Source organism: Sarcophilus harrisii, chromosome 2 (genome assembly GCF_902635505.1).
Source record: "Sarcophilus harrisii chromosome 2, mSarHar1.11, whole genome shotgun sequence".
NCBI classification, from domain to species: Eukaryota; Metazoa; Chordata; class Mammalia; order Dasyuromorphia; family Dasyuridae; genus Sarcophilus; species Sarcophilus harrisii.
This window is the reverse complement of record NC_045427.1, coordinates 316,335,344-316,353,971: the sequence shown is the minus strand read 5'-3', so window position 1 is coordinate 316,353,971 and position 18,628 is coordinate 316,335,344. Positions and strand designations below refer to the sequence as shown.

The window sequence follows — 18,628 nt, the reverse complement described above, 5'->3', positions numbered from 1 at the left end:
TTACTTTCAATTTTACTCATCTCTCCTTTGATTTTCAGCATTTTTAATTTGGTATTTAATTAGGTTTTTAAAATGTGTTCTTTTTCTAGTTTTTTTGTTGAACACCCAATTTATTGATCTTCTCTTTATTTTATTCATGTAAGCATTCTAGAGATATAAAACTTCCTCTTAGGATTCCTTTAGCTGCATTCTATAAGTTTGGGCATGTTGTCTTATTGTCATTCTGTTGGATGAAATTGATTGTTTCTATGGTTTGTTGTTTCACCCACTCATTCTTTAAGATTAGAATATTTAGTTTCCAAATAATTTTTTCATGGCCCTTTATTACATATAATTTTCATTGTATCATGATCTGAAAATTATGCATTTACGATTTCTGCCTTTCTGTATTTGATTGTGAGAATTTTATGCTCTAATACATGGTCAGTTTTTGTGTAAGTTCCATATACCATTGAGAAAAAAGGTATATTCATATGCCCCATTCAACTTTCTCCAGAGTTCTATTATATCTAATTTTTCTAAGTTCTATTCACTTCCTTAGCTTCTTTCTTGTTTATTTTGTGATTAGATTTATATAGCTTTGGTAGAGGGAGGTTGAGATTCCCCCACTAGTATAGTTTTGCTATTTCTTCTTGCAACTTAACTTCTCCTCTAAGAATTTGGATGCTATACAATTTGGCCCATATATGTTTAGCATTGATATTACTTCATCATGACTAAAAACCATTACTTTGAATTCCCAATCCCTATATTTATGCCCACCTGCATTTTTTATTTCCTTCACAAGCTAATTATACAATATTTCAGAGTCTGATTCTTTTTGTACAGCAAAATAACGTTTTGGTCATGTATACTTATTGTGTATCTAATTTATATTTTAATGTATTTAACATCTACTGGTCATCCTGTCATCTGGGAGAGGGGGTGGGAGGTAAGAGGTGAAAAATTGGAACAAGAGGTTTGGCAATTGTTAATGCTGTAAAGTTACCCATGCATATAACCTGTAAATAAAAGGCTATTAAATAAAAAAAAAGAAAAAGAAAAAGGAAAAAAAAAGATATTACTTCATTATCTATGGTACCCTTTAACAAGATGTAATTTCTTTCCTTATCTTTTAATTAGATCTATTTTTGCTTTTGCTTTATTTGAGATCAGGATTGCTATCCATATTTTATTTTTTTTAACTTCAGCTGAAGCACAATATATTTTGCTCCAGCCTTTTGCCTTTATTCTGTATGTATCTCTCTGCTTCAAGTGTATTTCTTGTAAATAATATATTATAGGATACTGGCTTTTAATCCATTCTATTCACTTTTGTCTTATGGGAAAATTCATCCCATTCATAGTTAAGATTACTAATTCTATATTTCCTGTCATTTTAATTTGAATCAAAGGAAAAAAAAATGGTGAGGGAGGTGTTGGAAGCAAAACACACTAGTAAGGTGAGAAAGCATAAAAGGAGAGAGATTTTTTTAGTGACTATTTTGCTCTTTGGTTCTAGGATATCAGGGCAGTTTTCCTTGATAATTTTTTGAAAGATGTTTGTTCTTTTGTTCTTTTGTTTGTTCTGTTTGTTTGTTCTGTTCATTTGTTCTTTTTCCAACAAGACATTTTACATTTTTTTTTGTTTTGTTTGACTGATTTTTGATGTCTCATTGTGTGATTGACTTCCATTTGTCTAATTCTAATTTTTAGTGAATTATTTTCTTCAGTTAACTTTTTTACCTCCTTTTGCATTTGATCAATTGTACTTTTAAAGGAGTTGTTTTGTTCAGTGGATCTCCCCCCCCTCCCCCCGCCATTTTGCCAATTCTATTTTTAAAGAGTTGTTTTCTTTTTCCATTTTGCCAAATTAATTTTTAAATTGTTTTCTTTAGTCATTTTCTGTGCTTTTTCCAAGATGTTGGCTTTTCTCAAAAAACTTTCATAATTCTCTTCATAGCTCTCATTTTTCCCCCTTCAACTTTCTCATGCTTAATAAATATTTGTTAAGGCAAATTGAATAATGAAGAATTAATCCTTAATGTACATTTTCTATGTTATTTTAAAGAACTGCCTATGTTTTATCTCAGGCTATTAGACTAGTGAAAGAAGATATAAATTATCTTACAAAGGAAGGACAAGGATATAAGTTTACAGTAAAAAAATTGGAAACTGAAGTGCAAAATCTTCGAGGTAATAGGCAATTTGTTATAAAGATTTAAATAATCTCTTAAGTTTTAAAAAATATTTTTTAAATAATTAGTAATGAGAAATTATTTTCAATAATTTTCAAAAATTTTCTCTTAGACGTGTTTTTGAATATGTGGAAGGAAACTCTGAAGGAAGTAAAGGTGGGTTCATATATTTGTTTAACATAATTCCATTACTTTATAAATACCCTCCAACAATGCAGGTCACGGGACCTCTTTAACTTAATAGATGTTCTTTATGAATTGCTATGCCTCAGAAAATGCATAACTTGAAGGTGCAATTCAGAAAAACATAAGCTTCTTGAGGGAAGGGATTGCTTCATTTTTGTATCTATAGTTTTAATGCTTAGCAATTAAGTCCAGAATATATAAATTGCTTTAAAAAGTTTGAAATTGTTGAATAGTCAGCATTCTAGGAATGACCCTCCCCAAACCTATATGTAGATGCAGAATGAAGACCCTCACTCAACTGAATTTAATCATAGAAGGCCCAGATATACTGAATCAATCAACAAAAAGAAAAAAATATATGAAAATGAGTCTATAATCAATTTGAAAAGATTTGGGGGCTTTTGAGTCATTTGATGAAAGTAGATGATATCACTCAGGAAATATCTAGTGATTGGTAGGAAGAATCTGACACACCCCTAAGTCACACACAGAGAGCCAGTTTAGCATCTCTCTTCATCAATAGCAATCCAGTCCAAAGATGGTGCAATCCAGCATTGAAGGAACCCAGAGGGAATTGTCCTTGGAAGTAGGAGAAGCAAATTTCCCTTTCTGACCCCATAATTGATCAGTTGACAATCTTGTGCACCACAAAGTTCCCAGTGAATATCCACCAGAGGCATAGCAATATCCCTAGAGCAGTAGTGGCTGGCAAGAACATTTTCATCAAGAGGGGAAGGACAGCTAGGTGATGAAGTGGACACTGTTGGGCCTGAAGTCAGGCAGACTCATCTTTTTGAGTTTGAATTTGGCCTCAGATGTGTCCTAGCTGTGTGATCCTGGGCAAGCCACCTAACTCTATTTGCCTTGGCATCCCCATCTGTAAACAACCTGAAGAAGAAAATGGCAAACTAGGCCATTATCTTTGCCTATATGAAGTCATAAAAAATTGACAAGACTGAAACAAATGAAGAAGATGTGGGGAAAGAAATATTAAAGAGAAACTAGATATATCAAATATAAAACAGCTTCAATATTCAATGAGAGGATTAATACTTGGAGCCTCATCAAGAACCACATTGAAAAGAAGCTTCCATAAGACTACTAAAAACTTCCCACAACTTAAAAGCTGTGAGTTTACCCCTTGACCACATATGCTGCCTAAATTTGAGCCCAATCCATGCAGGGATCTTACATTGCAAAGGAAGAGTGCATGAACAATTTTAGTTGAGGTTATTGTGAAAGCTGTCTTTGTTATATATCTAAACAACTTTTTTTTCCTAAAAACTATGGCTGGCTTGTAATAAATTAGGAGTACACTCAGAGACCCTTGAAAGGCCTTGAAAGCATAATCCATTAGGATTGCTAATAGTATCCCAAATAAGGATTATCAATTGCCTTTTAGGGACTAGGTTCCTCAATGTGAATGAGATCTGGAGAGACAGCACTGGAGGAGGAAATAATTAAGTTAGATGGATCTGTGATTGGTAGACCAATTCTTGCTTTACTGAAATAACCAACTGGGGGGAAAAAACTAAATTAGCTTTAAGCAACTATGTCCATAGTATACTTTTCCAAAGCCTAAGAAGGTATACAACTTTGACTTTCTTATCAAAACTTTGATCTTGAGGCTTCTCATTTGGCACTAAGGAGCTCTTCACAAGTGAATGTCACCTTCAAAGTTGGCCACCTCCATCTCAAAGTCCACTGTGGAAGGATATTCCTATCCCATTTTTCCAAAGTTCTAAAAGGACTTATAATAATACTAGACCAAACCCACTATAAACACCAAATAGCTTTAGAAATATCATCAATAAATATTAGAATCAGAAAAGACATTTTCCAAGAATCAGTGTTTCCAATGTTCTAATTTTGTACAATTTAGGTGCCCTATATGCTCATTAGCCACTACAGTTTTTGTCTAGGCTCAAAAGAGCACAGAAACTATAGACTACTTAGTTAATACTCCCTCTGGCCCAGAAATCCCTTGTCACTCAGCATTAATCTGCCAGCCAGTCCTGATTTTTGTCCTCCCATTGAACTCTGAGGACTCTGGAACAAAGAGAAAGGCTGATGACTTTGCACAATTATGCCTCACTTAAATCCAATTCATTCACAAGTCAAGACATTACCAATGATGTCACTGGTTCTCTCAAAAATGATGGAGGGACTATACTAATAATGGTCACCACCAGACACATCTTGTATCTGCTAACTGTTAGTACCATTGACAACACTGTTTCTGCTTCTATGAATCTATAGTGAAGAAAGAGGAATATGCATGAGGAATAATGTGGATGTAGACTCAAAGGACATGGCAATGAGAAAGAGTTAAGCATATCCCCAAAGTTTTAAACTTAATAACTGGAAGGTCGGTAGTAGAAGGCCTACTCTAAGCCAATTGACCATTTACTAATCCATTCTACTGTGCCCTTTGGAATCCTAGCTATATTTTCTAATTTTCAAATTCAAAGCACTAAACCCAAGGCAGCTAGATGGCACAGTGGATAGAACACCAGCTCTGAAATCAGGAGGACCTGAGTTCAAATATGGTCTCAGACACTTAACACTTACTAGCTGTGTGACCCTGGGCAAGTCAATTAATCCCAATTGCCACAGTGGGAAAAAAGCACTAAGCCAAAGGATCCATAAATTACTCCAGAAATATCAAGAACACATGCTTCAAAAGCAAAGACTCAATGTAGTTAAATTTAACAGTTCCAACAATGTATAAGTTTTGCAAGTGATCAGGAGAAAAACTTTCATTATTATTGTTGAACTGTTTCTTTATTATATTGTTAGTATATGGTATGGTTATTTACATTTCCTTCATATTTGAAAGTCTTTGTCCTGATAAGTCACAAAGTAAATGGAAAATAGTCTGAAAAGTAAAGTTCAAGATGAAACCCAAAATGACAAACTTTGTAACCCTGAATCAATGAAAACAAAAAGGCATTAAATAAAAATGAGACTTCTGAAGCAATTTAACAAAGAAAAAAACAACAACAACAAATTATTTGATTTGCAAACATCCCAAAGAAATGTAAATAAATACAACTAACAAGGAAAGGACAAATACTGTAATAAGTTATATTACCCTGCTTAAATCTGTTTTCTGATGGAGCCATATCATCCATTATTATGTCAAATGATTAATGAGATGTTTAGGTTCAAGTCCTCATTTATTTAGAAATCATTCTTAATTGTATTTTGGGGATGGTGAAAATGTCAATTAAGGCTAGGCCCATAAGGGCTTTAACATTTCTTCCTCAAAATGCCATATTTTGCATCAGTTTTTCTTGATATTATTTGTTTTAAGTAGAGAACAGTTTTTCTTTCTATTCTAGGGTCTTGCTTGGAACTTGTTAGCAATATTTTTTCTTCTTAATGTATTATTTTCCTGTAAATTGTCATAGTTTTTAAAAAATTAAAAGGGTAATTGTTTTCTTTTTAATTTTTATTTTCCCCAGTTACATGTAAAAAAATTTTTGTTATACACGTACATTCTTTTTTTTTTTTTTTTTTTTTAACATTTCCTTATGAATCATGTTGGGAGAGAGAAATCAGAATAAAAGGGAAAAACCCATGACAAAGAAAAATTTAAAAAAACAGAAGAGAAAAAGAAAGTGAACACAGCATATGTTGGTTTACATTCAGTCTCCATAGTTCTCTCTTTGTATATGGATGGAATTTTCCACTTAAAGTTTATTGGGATTTCCTTGATTCACTGAACTTCTGAGAATCAAGTCTTTCATAGGTGATCACTGCACAAATTTGCTGATGTATTTCTGATTCTGATTCATTAAATCTTTCAGGCCTTTCTAAAATCAGTCTGTTCATCATTTTTATAGAACAATAAAATTCCATTACTTTCATATAAAATGGTAAGATTTTATATAGATATAAGTGGCCTTTACATATGTGAGAAATCTTTAGGGTTTTGTTTTGTTTTACGTTAAAGGGATCTTCTATTAAGGGAGATCAGATCTAAGAGGAAGTTAGTAAAATATTATTATTACTATTATTATTATAGAAATTTAAAGAAAAAAATATGATTACTCTGGATGAAACTGAAAAGTTGATAAGATATCTTTATTTGAGAGAAGAGAGATTGAAAGTCATTTGTGGTTGGCTCAGACGGAATGCTGATAATCTGGAATACATAATTGATTATAAGGAATCAACCACTATCATTGACATTGTGTAAGTAATGTTTTCAAAGTATTAAATCTTTGCTTGTATTTAGATCTATGACTAATAAGCAAAAAAGATAACTAAGTATGATCGTGTGGTTGATGGAGAAGGCCAAATGGTAATGGAGGGGTAATGTGTACGAGTCATTTTTTTTCATTTTTATAAATTTTTTATGCCTGAAAATCCATTCTTTATAGCACACAGGCCTTTATTTCATATAGTATAGTAAAGGTTCCAGTCTTTCACTGAGCATTCAGTGAATACAGTTTCAAACCTTTCTTGGGGAATATGAATATCAGATCCTTCTCTCTTTATATCTTCAATTTAGTTATAATCTAGGATAAAAAGCTCTGAAGTTACCATAATCTGAATAACCCAAAGCTTCTTAAATTGTGGATCACAATCTCATGGGAAATTTCAAAACTGAATGTGGAGGGTCACAAAATTATGATTAATTCTCAGGAAAAGTAAAATTTGTATTTCTATTTTACATAAAAATTTCTCAGGTGAAAAGAGGTTGCAAGTAAAAAATGTTTAAGAAGCTCTGCAATAGCCTATCATGATTTCTTGATTAAAGACTCAAATATAACTTTTTAAAAATTGCTATTCATTTCTGCAATTGAAATTCTTAACCAGCATCAGTAGAAAATGAAATATTCTATTTTTGTGAAATTCAAGATAACTGAAAAGTGCAAGTATTTCCAATTTAACCATTTGAAATGACTATCTTTTTTAGAAAGACTGATGAAGGAAAGAAAAAGAAGAAAAGCTCCCAAACTGGAAAAAAGTGGGTAGAGTTCTTTAAGTAATAAAGTTCATTAAATAATGGAGTCCATTAGGCAATGAAAGAATATAAGTTCCTTGAGAGCAGGGATTATTTCATTTTTGTCTTGGTAACCCTTATCAGTAGACTTAATTAAATTTGTTGAGTAATTGACTGATAAATGAATTATGGTTTTTGTCCTAATACCTTGTCTTCCACAAAATGGAATTTTAAAAAAGACCCAGCAAATCAAATCACTTTGTATTTTGATACTTCAATCAGTAAATGAAAGGCTACAAAGTACTAGGAATGGTGCTATTTGCTGGGGCTAAAAAAAAAAAAAAAGTTGAGACAGTCCCTGCCCAGATAGAGCTTACAATCTAATGGGGTAGACAATGTGCTATATAAACCCCGTAGAAGATAAATAGGAAATAAGTAGTAGAAGAAAAGCACTAAAATTAAGGGGAGGTTGGGAAAGGATTCCTGTAGAAGGCACAAATTTAATTGGGATTTAAAGGAAGCCAGGGAAATCAATGGGCAGAAGTTGAGGAAGGAAAGAGTTCTAAGTATGCAGAATAATCCAGAGCAGAGAGATTCAGTGCCTGGGTCATGGAAGTCAGGTCATTGTTGATGAGGTCTAGATTTGGGGTACCTAAATGAAATTAGGGTTCAGTTGAAGTCTAGTGGCACGTTTGGGGTACAGGGAGTCAAACAGAACTCCCCTGCAACCCCCTTGGATTCAGCGCAAGGATACGGCGGTAAATGAGGTTAGAGCAGCACGAGTCTCCAATAAAAGCATTTATTGGCCCAAAAAGCTAGATTGATAAGAGAGGTTTATTATGGGGTTTGGAAGCAAGGTTAAAGTATAGGCAAAGGTTTTAAGTAGTGCCCTGAGGCTAAGAAAAAAAAAAAAAAGACCAGTTTAAAATCCCCCATGTTTGTAGACAGCCCCCTAAGCATGCAAAAGCGTAATTCTGAGGCTTCTACAGTTAAAAGGCTGTGCCAGGAGGGGTATTGCTCTAAGGCAGGATGACCAAATCAGGGAAAGCAAGTTCCATTTTAAAAGGTATGGGACAGCATGCGTCCTGAGTGCTGGAAGCTGTGGCTTGTTTAAGAGACAGGTAGAGGTTTGGGAGGGGTGCGGCCCACTTGTCCAGATTGCCAGCAAAGTTCCGTTTTAAAAATTAGTGAAAACCAGATTTGAGAAGATTAAGATTAAGTCCCCCATCTCCCCACTGTACAGTAACTCCAAGAAGGGGACAGGATAGGAGAATTTAAATAGAAGGTTGCCAAGCCACATGGGAGAGGTCTGAAACAGGCCTGAGTTCCACGCTCCCCACTGCATGGAAGAAGGGGAGGAAAGGCCAGAGCGAGGGTGGGGGAGGAAGAGATGCCATTTTACCCAGCGCGGTGCATCCCGAATGGCGAGGGCTCCTCTGGCGAATCCGCACAGGAACTTGAGGGCAGGGTAGCTCATCTAAGCCCCCAAATCTTGCTGGGAGAGCAAGACCTGAAGGAGAGACCGCTCACCCCTGTCCAGGAGTAGCAGCCGTGGGCAGAGACATATCTCTAAACTCACCCCAAGTCAGTGACCTTTCCCTCGTAGCTAGAGCCTGACCATTAGAGACTCCATTGCATTTAACAGTGGAGTGGGAGAAGGGCTCAAACACGGCTCCTCTTATGTTTCTCCGGTTATCTCCCCAGCATAGATCAAAGAGACACCGGCCTGGGACCCCCGAGAGGGGTGGGGTCCCCAGAACGGCCAAGTGTCTCCTTGGTCTGGGGGGTGGGGAGGGAGGTTAAAGAGACAATTCCTATCCTGTCTTGGAGTCCCTGCCTGAGAGCAGGGCTTTCTGGTGAGAAAGAAAAAAATTAGAAATGCATTTAGATGCAAAGGAAGGGCCTTTGTCTCTGGAAACGATTTGGACTGAGGGAGTTTCCTCAAGCAAAGCATCTGCTCCAGGAAAGATTTTAGAGGCACAGGTGTGTCTAGATTGTGGACAGGTAAAAGCTTTTAGTTTTCCAAATCCTTGTATCTCTTAGAAGCAGAGAGTGAGACAAAAGAAGGGCTTTTGTCAATCCTCAGCAATTCCTAAAGAACTGTGGTAGAGCTCCAATGATGACCCAAGCCCGACCCAAGGGCTCTGGGTGTCCACTGCAATATAAGGAAAGAAAAAAGTCTTTTACCTTGTCCAGAGTTCAGGATTTCCTGGTAAAAATAGAGGCCTTTTTACCTGAAATGCAAGTAAGGTGAGATGGAACACAGATATTCTCCCCACTACCTTTAGAGATAGAGTGAGATGAAAGAAGGAACGCAGATTTTTCCCAGAATACTTAAAAAAAACCTAGATTGGTTTTAAGTATCCTGAAAAGGTTGGGGTTAGGTTTGGTTGCCAAATTATCTGGTTTCTGGTGGTCAGGAAACCAAATGATGAGGTCTAGATATGGGGTACCTAAATGAAATTAGGGTTTAGTTAAGGTCTAGTGGCAGGTTTGGGGTACAGGAAGTCAACCAAAGCTCCCCTGCAACCCCATTGGATTCAGCGCAAGGATACGGCAGTAAATGATGTCTAGTAGCGGCACGAGTCTCCAATAAAAGCATTTATCTGCCTGAAAAGCTAGAATGATAAAAGAGGTTAATTATGGAGTTTGGAAGCAAGGTTAAAGTAGAAAAGAGATAAGAAGGGCACCAGACAGAGGATCCAGTGGACAGAAAGTCCTGACATGGTTAGCATGTTTGGGACCTCTGCAAAGAGAGGGTCCCATCGTGTCCCTTTCTAATGGGAGATTTAGCTAGAGGGGCTTTTGGATGTAGCCCCGAGTTGGCTCAGATCTTCTATTGGAATACAAAAGGACCAGAGGGGATTGGGAATCACAAAGAAAGGAATCTTTCCCACATCAATTGTAACTAGATCAAAGAGCATATGGCAGGGAGTAATTTATAACAAGACCGGAAATATATAAGGGGGCTGCGTTATGCACTTTGAAGACAAAACAGGAATTTGTATTTGATCCTGGAGACAAATTGAGAGTCACTGGCGTTCATAGAGACAATGATAGTAAATAATGGATATCATTCAGGAATAAGTGAGAACAAGATTGTGTAAACTACACAGAAAAATTTTATTTATATATTATGAATACTTTTTTCCCTAGGAAAAAATCTGCAGATCCCAAAAAAAGAAAATGATAAATTACAGAAAACTGAAGTTGATCTTTTTTTTTAACAGACAAGATATAAACTGTCATTGATGTGAAAGTCATTTCTTAATCAACAGACTGTATATAATCAACCTTTGACTCAAAAGACCATAAGAATTAAGAGCTAGAAGAAAACAAGGAATCCATCAAGCCTAATTCTTTCCTTTTATACTGGAGGAAACTGAAGTCTAGGAATGTCAAGTTAGAGCAAAGATTCAAATTAACATAAATTTTAAAGAATAAAAATAAGAAAAATGTTATATGATTAAAAGTATTATAACTTAAGTTCAAGTAACCAGATTTAGACCAATCTTACACCGTATTAATAAAAGATGTGGCAAAAACAACTGCTGACTCATTTTCATAGTTTTTGAAAACATGCTCATTGAGAAAAAAGAGGCAGAATTGTAGGAGGGCAAATGTCCTGATTCTCCACTATCTCCTGCCTTAAGAGTGGAGTTTATAAACAATAGAGTAATAAAATTGATTTTATTATTAAACGGTTGGTTTATGACCAGGTAAAAATGGGCTTCACTAAGGACATATGCTACCAAAATAGTCTCATTTCTGGTTTTGGTTGGTTTATGAGGGATATATAAAAATCTAGTTAATCTAGGTTTTAGCAAAACAGCAGAATATCTTATGAAATTCTTATGCCCAAAGAAAAGATGAAGGCTAAATTGATAATTGCATGGATAATTAAGTTTAAAACTAATTTGGATGGCAAAAAGTCAAGAGTAAGTAGATCATTTTCATCTTGAAGCGGAATACTTCAGGGTTCTATATGTCCTTTGTCTTACATTGTTCAACATTTTATGATCATCCAATTTTTTTAGCACAATAGTAGCTTATACACTTTTAAAAAATTTTTGCTAAACAAAATTCAAAATAAGAAAAAAAGACAAAAAGGAAAAAAAAATCCAAAACATTGCCATGTGCCAAAAAGAACATCAGGAAGGATTCAAAATGATGAGGGACGAGGGTACCAATGTAGAGGTTAGGCAGGAATGGGTGAGGTTCCCTTCTCCAAGGTGGGAGTTTGGAAATGGAACAAAGGAATTTGCTAAACCCAAAGGCTATGGTAAAAAGCTTTATTGTTAAAGACACACCAAGAGGGATTCTCTGCAAAGAGTAATTTTCTGAAGACCTATTTTATGTGTGAGTCTAAGGGAAATCTCAGGTAAACATAAAATCTTGCCTGGAGTTGTGACTTCCCCAGGAAAGCTTATCTTCCTCTGAGAGGATGCAAGACCATTTGGGTTTGTTACAGGGCTCACTCAGGTCATACAGAGTTTACTCTCATCATCTCCCCCCTCAAGCAATAAGCACAAATTCTTTTGGGAAAAGGGGGCAGGGTCTCGGATCTTCCATAGCTGCTTTCTGCTGAAAGTGGTTGTAGAGCTGGCCATGATGGGGGGGGGGGGGGGGGGGGGGGGGGTTGTACTTGGAGGAGAGAAACGGGATCTGAAAACAGCAGCGTCAGCACCCAGTGGATGTTGAGTTTGCCCATCAGTTGTCTCATGATCCCCAGGTCGCAGGAGAAGTTGGAAGTCACAGCTTGAAGCCTAGAGGAAACAAATCTCACAAGCCATCTGAAAATGCCCGGGCCAAATATGAGCAAAGGATCATCATCAGAAGAGGAGTTAGTATGGGGGCCAGCAGGGGCCATATCCAGGAATCCCACCCAGAGGAGGACTTGGGGAGGAGTGAGAAACTGCTAGTGGATGTCTTACATGCAGGCAGCTTTCTGTAAGATTCTCTCAGTGTGAAGCTCGATTTTCCTTGAGTTGTTAATGTACATCCAGCAAGAGGTGTTGCCCAGAGCACAGACACCTCCGCTGGAGGCAAGAAGATAACCTAAAACTATGAGGTTATCTAAAACCATGTTAGCCAATGAGTCAAGAGATTCCTGGATCTCCCTCAGAGAATGAGCCCTTTTGTTGAGAAGCTGGTTGATTGTGGCTGTTAGGTAGGAGAGAACGCTTTCATGTTCTAAGTGCCCAACCCAGGGAATTAGCATCCCAGGCCCTTTCTTCAAGTAGCTCCTAACATTTTCCCAAAATCCCCGCTTTTGTCTTCTCAGAGGGGTGGGGGCTGTGTCTGAGGAACTGGCATTGTATACAGTGAAAGGGGTGATCAAGCGGCCTAAGGTACAGGACCTGCAGTGTTTAAAAGGATTCTGGCACCAGGTGGAGAGAATCGCAGGTGGGGGAGGGTCCCAGTCAGAGGTATTTCTCTTAATATGCCCCTTAGAGATACTGGAAAGGGATGGGGAACTTACTTTGCACAGATAGTACCTGAGGTCAGATTTTGCAGTAGTCTCCTGGTTGCTCGGCCCCATGGATGAGTCATAGTCACATAGTATTCTATCAATCGGAATGTTAGTTTTCAGGAGGTTATGGGGGAGTTTTAAGGAAGGAGCTCTAGAAGCACTGGGAAGGAGTTTGCCAGGATAACTCCGGAATGGTTCTACACAGTTACCCTTTGGGGAGGTGCATGATCATAGGTGCACCTGACCTGTGACCCTCCTTGCAGAGAGTGCAAGTTGCCATGGTAAAATTGCGGCAGGCCTGAGAGAGATCACACTCATTTGCACCCACAGTGTTGGAGGTACAGGTCAGTGTCCCCACATCAGGCTATATAGACCTGGCCATTATGGGAATCAGGGACAGCCACTGTCCCTGTGGTGATGTGTAAATGCGAGAGCCTTCCCAGCCAGAAAGCAGGAGACAGTCTGGTCAGAGTAGTTCCCTTGGGGGTTGGCTAGTACGAAAGGGGTAGCATCCAGGGAGGAGATAGTGACTCGTGGGAGTGGGACCTTTGCAAAGAACGCATTAGGCTGCATCTGTGGCCACCCTGGGGGTGGTGATGGCACACCAGCAATCCTGGACACCCCCATTCCCCACAGAGTCCCCTGGTCTGACCAGGAAGTTGTCACCCCACTGGCGAGGGCCCACAGAGTAAGATCAGGAAAGCTAGAGAGAGAGCATCAGGAGTAAAGTCCTCATGATGAGGAGGGAAGAAGATTATAGGCAATTTCACCCTTCTCCAGAGATTTCTCAGGATTCTTGTGAAAGAGAAACTTCAGGTCCTCTGTGGCCCACAGAAATACTCTGGGGTATCTGAAGGAGAGGTAACAGCAGCAGCATTTTTAATTCTAGAAATATGAGTCCAGCTGGGGGATCCTTCCAGTTTAACTGCCGTTGGAGTGGTCAGAATGACCCTGTATGGGCCTTTCCACTTTAAGCCTAAAGGGTCGGATCCCTGGGGCTCCCAGGTTTTCAAAAACACCAAATCACCTGGATTGACAAGGGATGGGATCTGAGCCTGAGCCTCTAAGGGCCTAGGGAGGTGCTCATTTGCGAAATGCACCTAGCTGAGTAGCAAACTGGGTGACAAGGTGCAGCTCCCAATCCATAAAGGAGTTCAAAGGGACTCAGCTTAATCATCTCCCCGAGGGACAATTCTGACTCTGAGTACCCCAAAGTGAGATTCTTTATCCAGTCCTCTCAAGTCTCTAGGCAGAGTTTAGTAAGGACTCTCTTAAGTGTGTGGTTCATTTTCTCCACCTTCCCAGAGGCTTGAGGACGCCAAGCAGAGGGGAGATGATAAGAAATGTTAAGTGCCTAGGCTACCCCTTCGTTACCTGAGAAATGAAGGCTGGCTCTTTATCGCTCTGTAAAGCGCTGGGCAAGACAAAGCGTGGTATGATCTCTTTCAGCAAGTACTTAAGATTCTTCTTGAGCCTCTCAAGTCCTGGAAGGAAAAGCTTCTACCCAGTTAGTGAATGTATCAACCAATACCAGAAGCAGCTTGAAACTCCTACAAGGGGGCATATGCGTGAAATCTAGTTGCCAATCCTCGCGAGGGTACATGCCTCTCCTCTGGACTGGCGTCGGGAGAGGTAGAGGCTTCACAGCTCCCTCAGGATTTACCTGGGCACAGATTGGGCAGGTCTGGCACACCTGTCTGATCGTTTCTCCCAGCTTGTGGCCAGCTTGGGAATGGGGAGCATTTCTCCCCAGGTGCACGGCCTAATGGAGACCAGAGATCAGTTTCCACTGACTTGCCTCTGGGATTAAGAGATGGTCTGAGGGTGTCTGAAACTAACCAGAGAGAGAAAGGGTGAACCCCCTTTCCTCAGCAAGAGCCTTTTCCTGTGTGTTATAGGAAGGAGCAAGGCTCAGGAAGCTGGGGAATAGTCAATGGTGAAAGAGCAGCTGCTTTAGCAGCTGGATCTGCCAGCCTGTTTTACCGAAGTGAATCTCCTTTCTGGTGCCCTTTACAGAATATGACCAAGACCTCTCTGGGTTCACGGACAGCTTGCAATAGGTGCAGAATTTCTCCCGCATGTTTAATGGGAAAGTTTTTCATTGTCAACAAGCCTCTTTCTTTCCAAATATGAAAAGCATATTTGGAGTCAGTGTAAATGTTGACTCTCATCCCCTTCTCCAGTTCTAAAGCTCTGGTTAGGGCTATGACATCAGCCTTCTGAGCAGAAGTCCCAGGAGGTAATGACTTAGCCTCCAGAGGGCTATGAAGAGACACCATTAAATAACCTGCTTTTCTCTCCCCATTCTCAGGAAAGCTAGATCCATCTGTGAGTCACTTCCTGTCTGGGTTCTCAAGGGGGGTTTCCCTTAAGTCAGATCTGCTGGAGTACACAGAATCTATAACTTCCTCCCAATTATGGACAATCTCTCCTGGTTGAGAGACTTCAGGGAGAAGAGTGGCAGGATTTAAAGTGCAATAGACTCGGAGAGTCGGGTCAGGAGTATTGAGTAGGAGAGCCTGGTACCTAGTAAGCCTCCCATTCAAGAGCCACTGATGCCCTTTGGCTTCTAGAATACTTTGGACTCTGTGGGAGGTTAGAACCTCTAATGGCTGACCCAGAATCAGTTTGGAGGCTTCCTCAATTAATAGGGCTGTGTCAACCACTACTCTAAGACAGGAAGGCCTTCCTAGGAAAACTGAGTCCAGCTTCTTTGAGAAATAAGCCACAGGTCTGGGGTCGGGTCCTAGAAGCTGAGTAAGGATTCCCAATGTCTGCCCTTATCTCTCATCTACATACAGAGTGAAAGGTTTCTATAAGTCAGGGAGGGCCAGGGCAGGGGCAGAAGTCAGTTTGGCTTTCAGGGTTTTAAAAGCCTTGGCCTGATCAGGTCCCCATTCAAGAGGAAGGTTATCGGGACCTCAAATAGAATCATAGAAGGGTCTGGCAATAATCCCAAAATTAGGAATCCAGATCCTGCAGAAGCCGACCATGCCTAGAAAGGTACTCTCACCTGCTTCTTTGAGGCAGGGTCTGGCAAGATTAGGATGGCCTGTTTCCTCTCCTCAGTTAGAGAGCGAGAGGTGGGGGTAAGATTGTGACCCAAATATTTGACAGACTGTCAGGCAATGTGGGCCTTTGGTCGGGAGATCTTGTAGCCTCTCAAGGATAGAAAATTTAGGGCTTTTGTGGCTGCTGTTAGGGACTCCTCTCTGTGGGGCTGCAGAGCAAAGTATCATCCACATATTGGATAAGGCTGCTTGCTGGGCAACTCCAGTTCCCTTAAGTCTTTGACTATCGCTTGCCCGAACAGGTATGGACTGTCACGGAAGCCTAGAGGCAGAACAATCCAGGCTAACTGGTGGGGGAGTTCCCCTGGCTTAGCCCATTCAAAAGCAAAAAGGAACCTTGAGTCCTTAAGAAAAGCAATGCAGAAAAAGGCATCTTTAAGGTCCAGGGTGGAAAACCATTGTGTATTCCCTGGACTCTGCGTGAGAATCGTATATGAATTGGGCATGGGAATGACTGCTTCATTTATTGCCCTGAGATCCTGCCCCATGTGGTAGTCTCCGCTTTTCTAACAGAAGGAATCGGAGTATTGCAATTTCCATCACCTTATGGGGAGAGGAGTGAGCAGGACCCGAATGGAATGCACGAGCAGAACAGAAAGGCTCTGTATCAAAGAGAAAGGAGATGGGCATACCTGCTATGTGCCCCCCGGCCCAGAGGGTGAGACTGGGGGCCGTGGCCCTCCCCTTCCCTGGGCAGTTGCTCTTCCAGCGTCCTTCCTGTTTGCATCTAGGGCAAGGGCCTGGAGGCCGACCTTTCAGAGGGCAATTCCTTGCCCAGTGGCTGTGCCTTTTGCACCTAAAGCACGAGCCCTGGGGCTCTTTGGAAATAGTGGCAGCCAGAATCTTGGCCTGCTCTTTGTTCTTTACTCTGGCCTTTCAATCCTTCTCTGATCCCTGTTATTGAATACCCCAAAGGTGACTTCCAATAACTGAGTCATGGGAGTCTGGGACCCTAGAGCCCATTTCTGTAGCTTCCATCTTATAACTGGGGAAGACTGATTGATAAAATGCATGCCAAGGACAGTGGTCCCCTCTGGAGAAGTGGGGTACAGATGAGTGTATTTCCTCATGGCCTCTACAAGGCAACCCTGAAAGAGGGCAGGGTTCTCCTAGCTGCTTGGGTGGTCTCTCTAAACTTATCGTAATTCACCTGCTTTTTAATCCCCTTTTTCATGCCCTCAATGAGGCAGGTTAGGAGATGATTCCTCTTCTCTCTGTCCCTGCTCCCCTCCTGATAGTTCCACCGGAGGCCTGAGATGTGTATGGCTATGGCCCCTGCTTGATATCTACCAGGGGAAGAAGAAGCCATGTCAGCCTCAAACTTCTGGGCCAGGTCCCAGATCCTCTTTTTCTCCTCTATGGTACAACAAGAGGAGATAATGATATTAACATCTCCCCAGGACAGATCGTGCTGGAGGGCAATGGCTTTGAATCCCTCAATATATTTGGTGGGATCCCAGAGTATTTGCCCAGTTTCTCCTTAATTTGGGAAAGATCCAACATGGAGAAGGGCATCTGCACTTTGAGTCCCCTCTCTTCCCCCACAAGGGTGGGCCACTTTCCTTAAGGGGCAGAATTTAGAGGAAGTAGCCAAATCAAGGTCCTGAACAGCAGCTATGGCTGAATCAGGCTTGTGGGGAGGAGTAAGAAAAGGACAGAGGCTTGGGGGCAGGGCAGCCTCGGAGGCAGGAGGGAGCGTGATGAGAAGGAAGCCCTGCTTCTCATCTGAGAAGGACTGAGCAGTAGCGTCCCAGACTCTGGGACTCTCTGGGGGAGAGGGGAGTTGGATATCGTGGGATCTGCCATCCCCTGTCTGATAAGGGGGCGGCTCTGGAGGCGATTTGGGAGGGCTGTGGGGTAGGGGGCAGTTGCTTCTCGCACCCTTAAGGGAATAGAAAAGAGGGGATCATTTAGGGGATCAGTGTTTATCTCCAGGTCCCTCACAGTAAACTTAACTAGCAACATTCTGCAATTTAACCTTAATTTAATCCTGAGACAGACCCCTGAAGCCTGAACCTTGGTCCAACTACCTTGTCTCCTGCAAAATAAATCCAGTTCCCTAATGGTAGTGAAATTGATTGAGCCATTAATTGGCCATGCCTCCTGGTTGTCTAATTTATATTGTGGCCAGACAGTATTGCAAAAATAGATGAGCTTTTTCGATTTTAAATCTCTCAAGCCGAATTTGTCCCTCTTTTTCAAGAGACGGCCTAAGGGAGAAGAATTTCTAGGAATGGAGGAAGGATGCTGACCCATCCTGCCCCAAGCCCCAAGCTTTCCTAATTCTATAGCTCTTGTCTGCTCTAGGCATCCCCAGAGAGACAGAAAGATGTGACAAAGGCTCTCCTCGGCTATCTGTCCCCCAGAGAGGTTGTCTGTCTAAGCATCCTCAGAAAGACAAAACTGCACAAGCTCAAGGCTCTAAACAGCTTCAACGTGCATGCCCCAGGGAAGTCAAGCTGTCTCCTGCTATAAAAGGGTGGTATGGTGGGTTTATCTCAGCCGGAAAAACCCTGGTGGATGAAAACCTTGTGGAAGGGCCACCAAATGATGAGGGATGAGGGTGCTGATGAAGAGGTGAGGCAGGAATAGGTGGGGTTCCTTCTCCAAGACTCAAGTTTGAGAGTGAATGAATTCACTAAACCCAAAGGCTAAGGTAAAAAGCTTTATTGTTAAAGAAACACCAAGAGGGATTCTCTTGGCGGGCATATCATTCTCAAGAAAGAAGTGATCTGCCAAGAGTCATTTTCTGAAGACCCATTTTATG

The 18,628-nt window shown here is 40.5% G+C and overlaps 1 protein-coding gene across 5 annotated transcripts in view; it reads left to right on the top strand.

Annotated features, from left to right (window-relative positions):
• Positions 1-10,880, top strand: part of CCDC175 (coiled-coil domain containing 175) — a 120,562-nt gene extending 109,682 nt beyond the window's left edge. For 2 of the 5 annotated variants that reach the window (XM_031952671.1, XM_031952672.1), the window contains 5 exons: positions 2,073-2,175; positions 2,290-2,333; positions 6,394-6,563; positions 7,291-7,341; positions 10,548-10,880. In XM_031952671.1, the coding sequence (XP_031808531.1) occupies positions 2,073-2,175; positions 2,290-2,333; positions 6,394-6,563; positions 7,291-7,341; positions 10,548-10,569 (390 nt within the window). In that variant the 3' untranslated portion in view covers positions 10,570-10,880. Of the gene's footprint in view, positions 1-2,072; positions 2,176-2,289; positions 2,334-6,393; positions 6,564-7,290; positions 7,342-10,547 lie in introns of those variants that run through there. The other 3 variants (XM_031952668.1, XM_031952670.1, XM_031952673.1) reach the window with 3 other exon arrangements.
• The last annotated feature ends 7,748 nt before the right edge of the window (positions 10,881-18,628 follow it).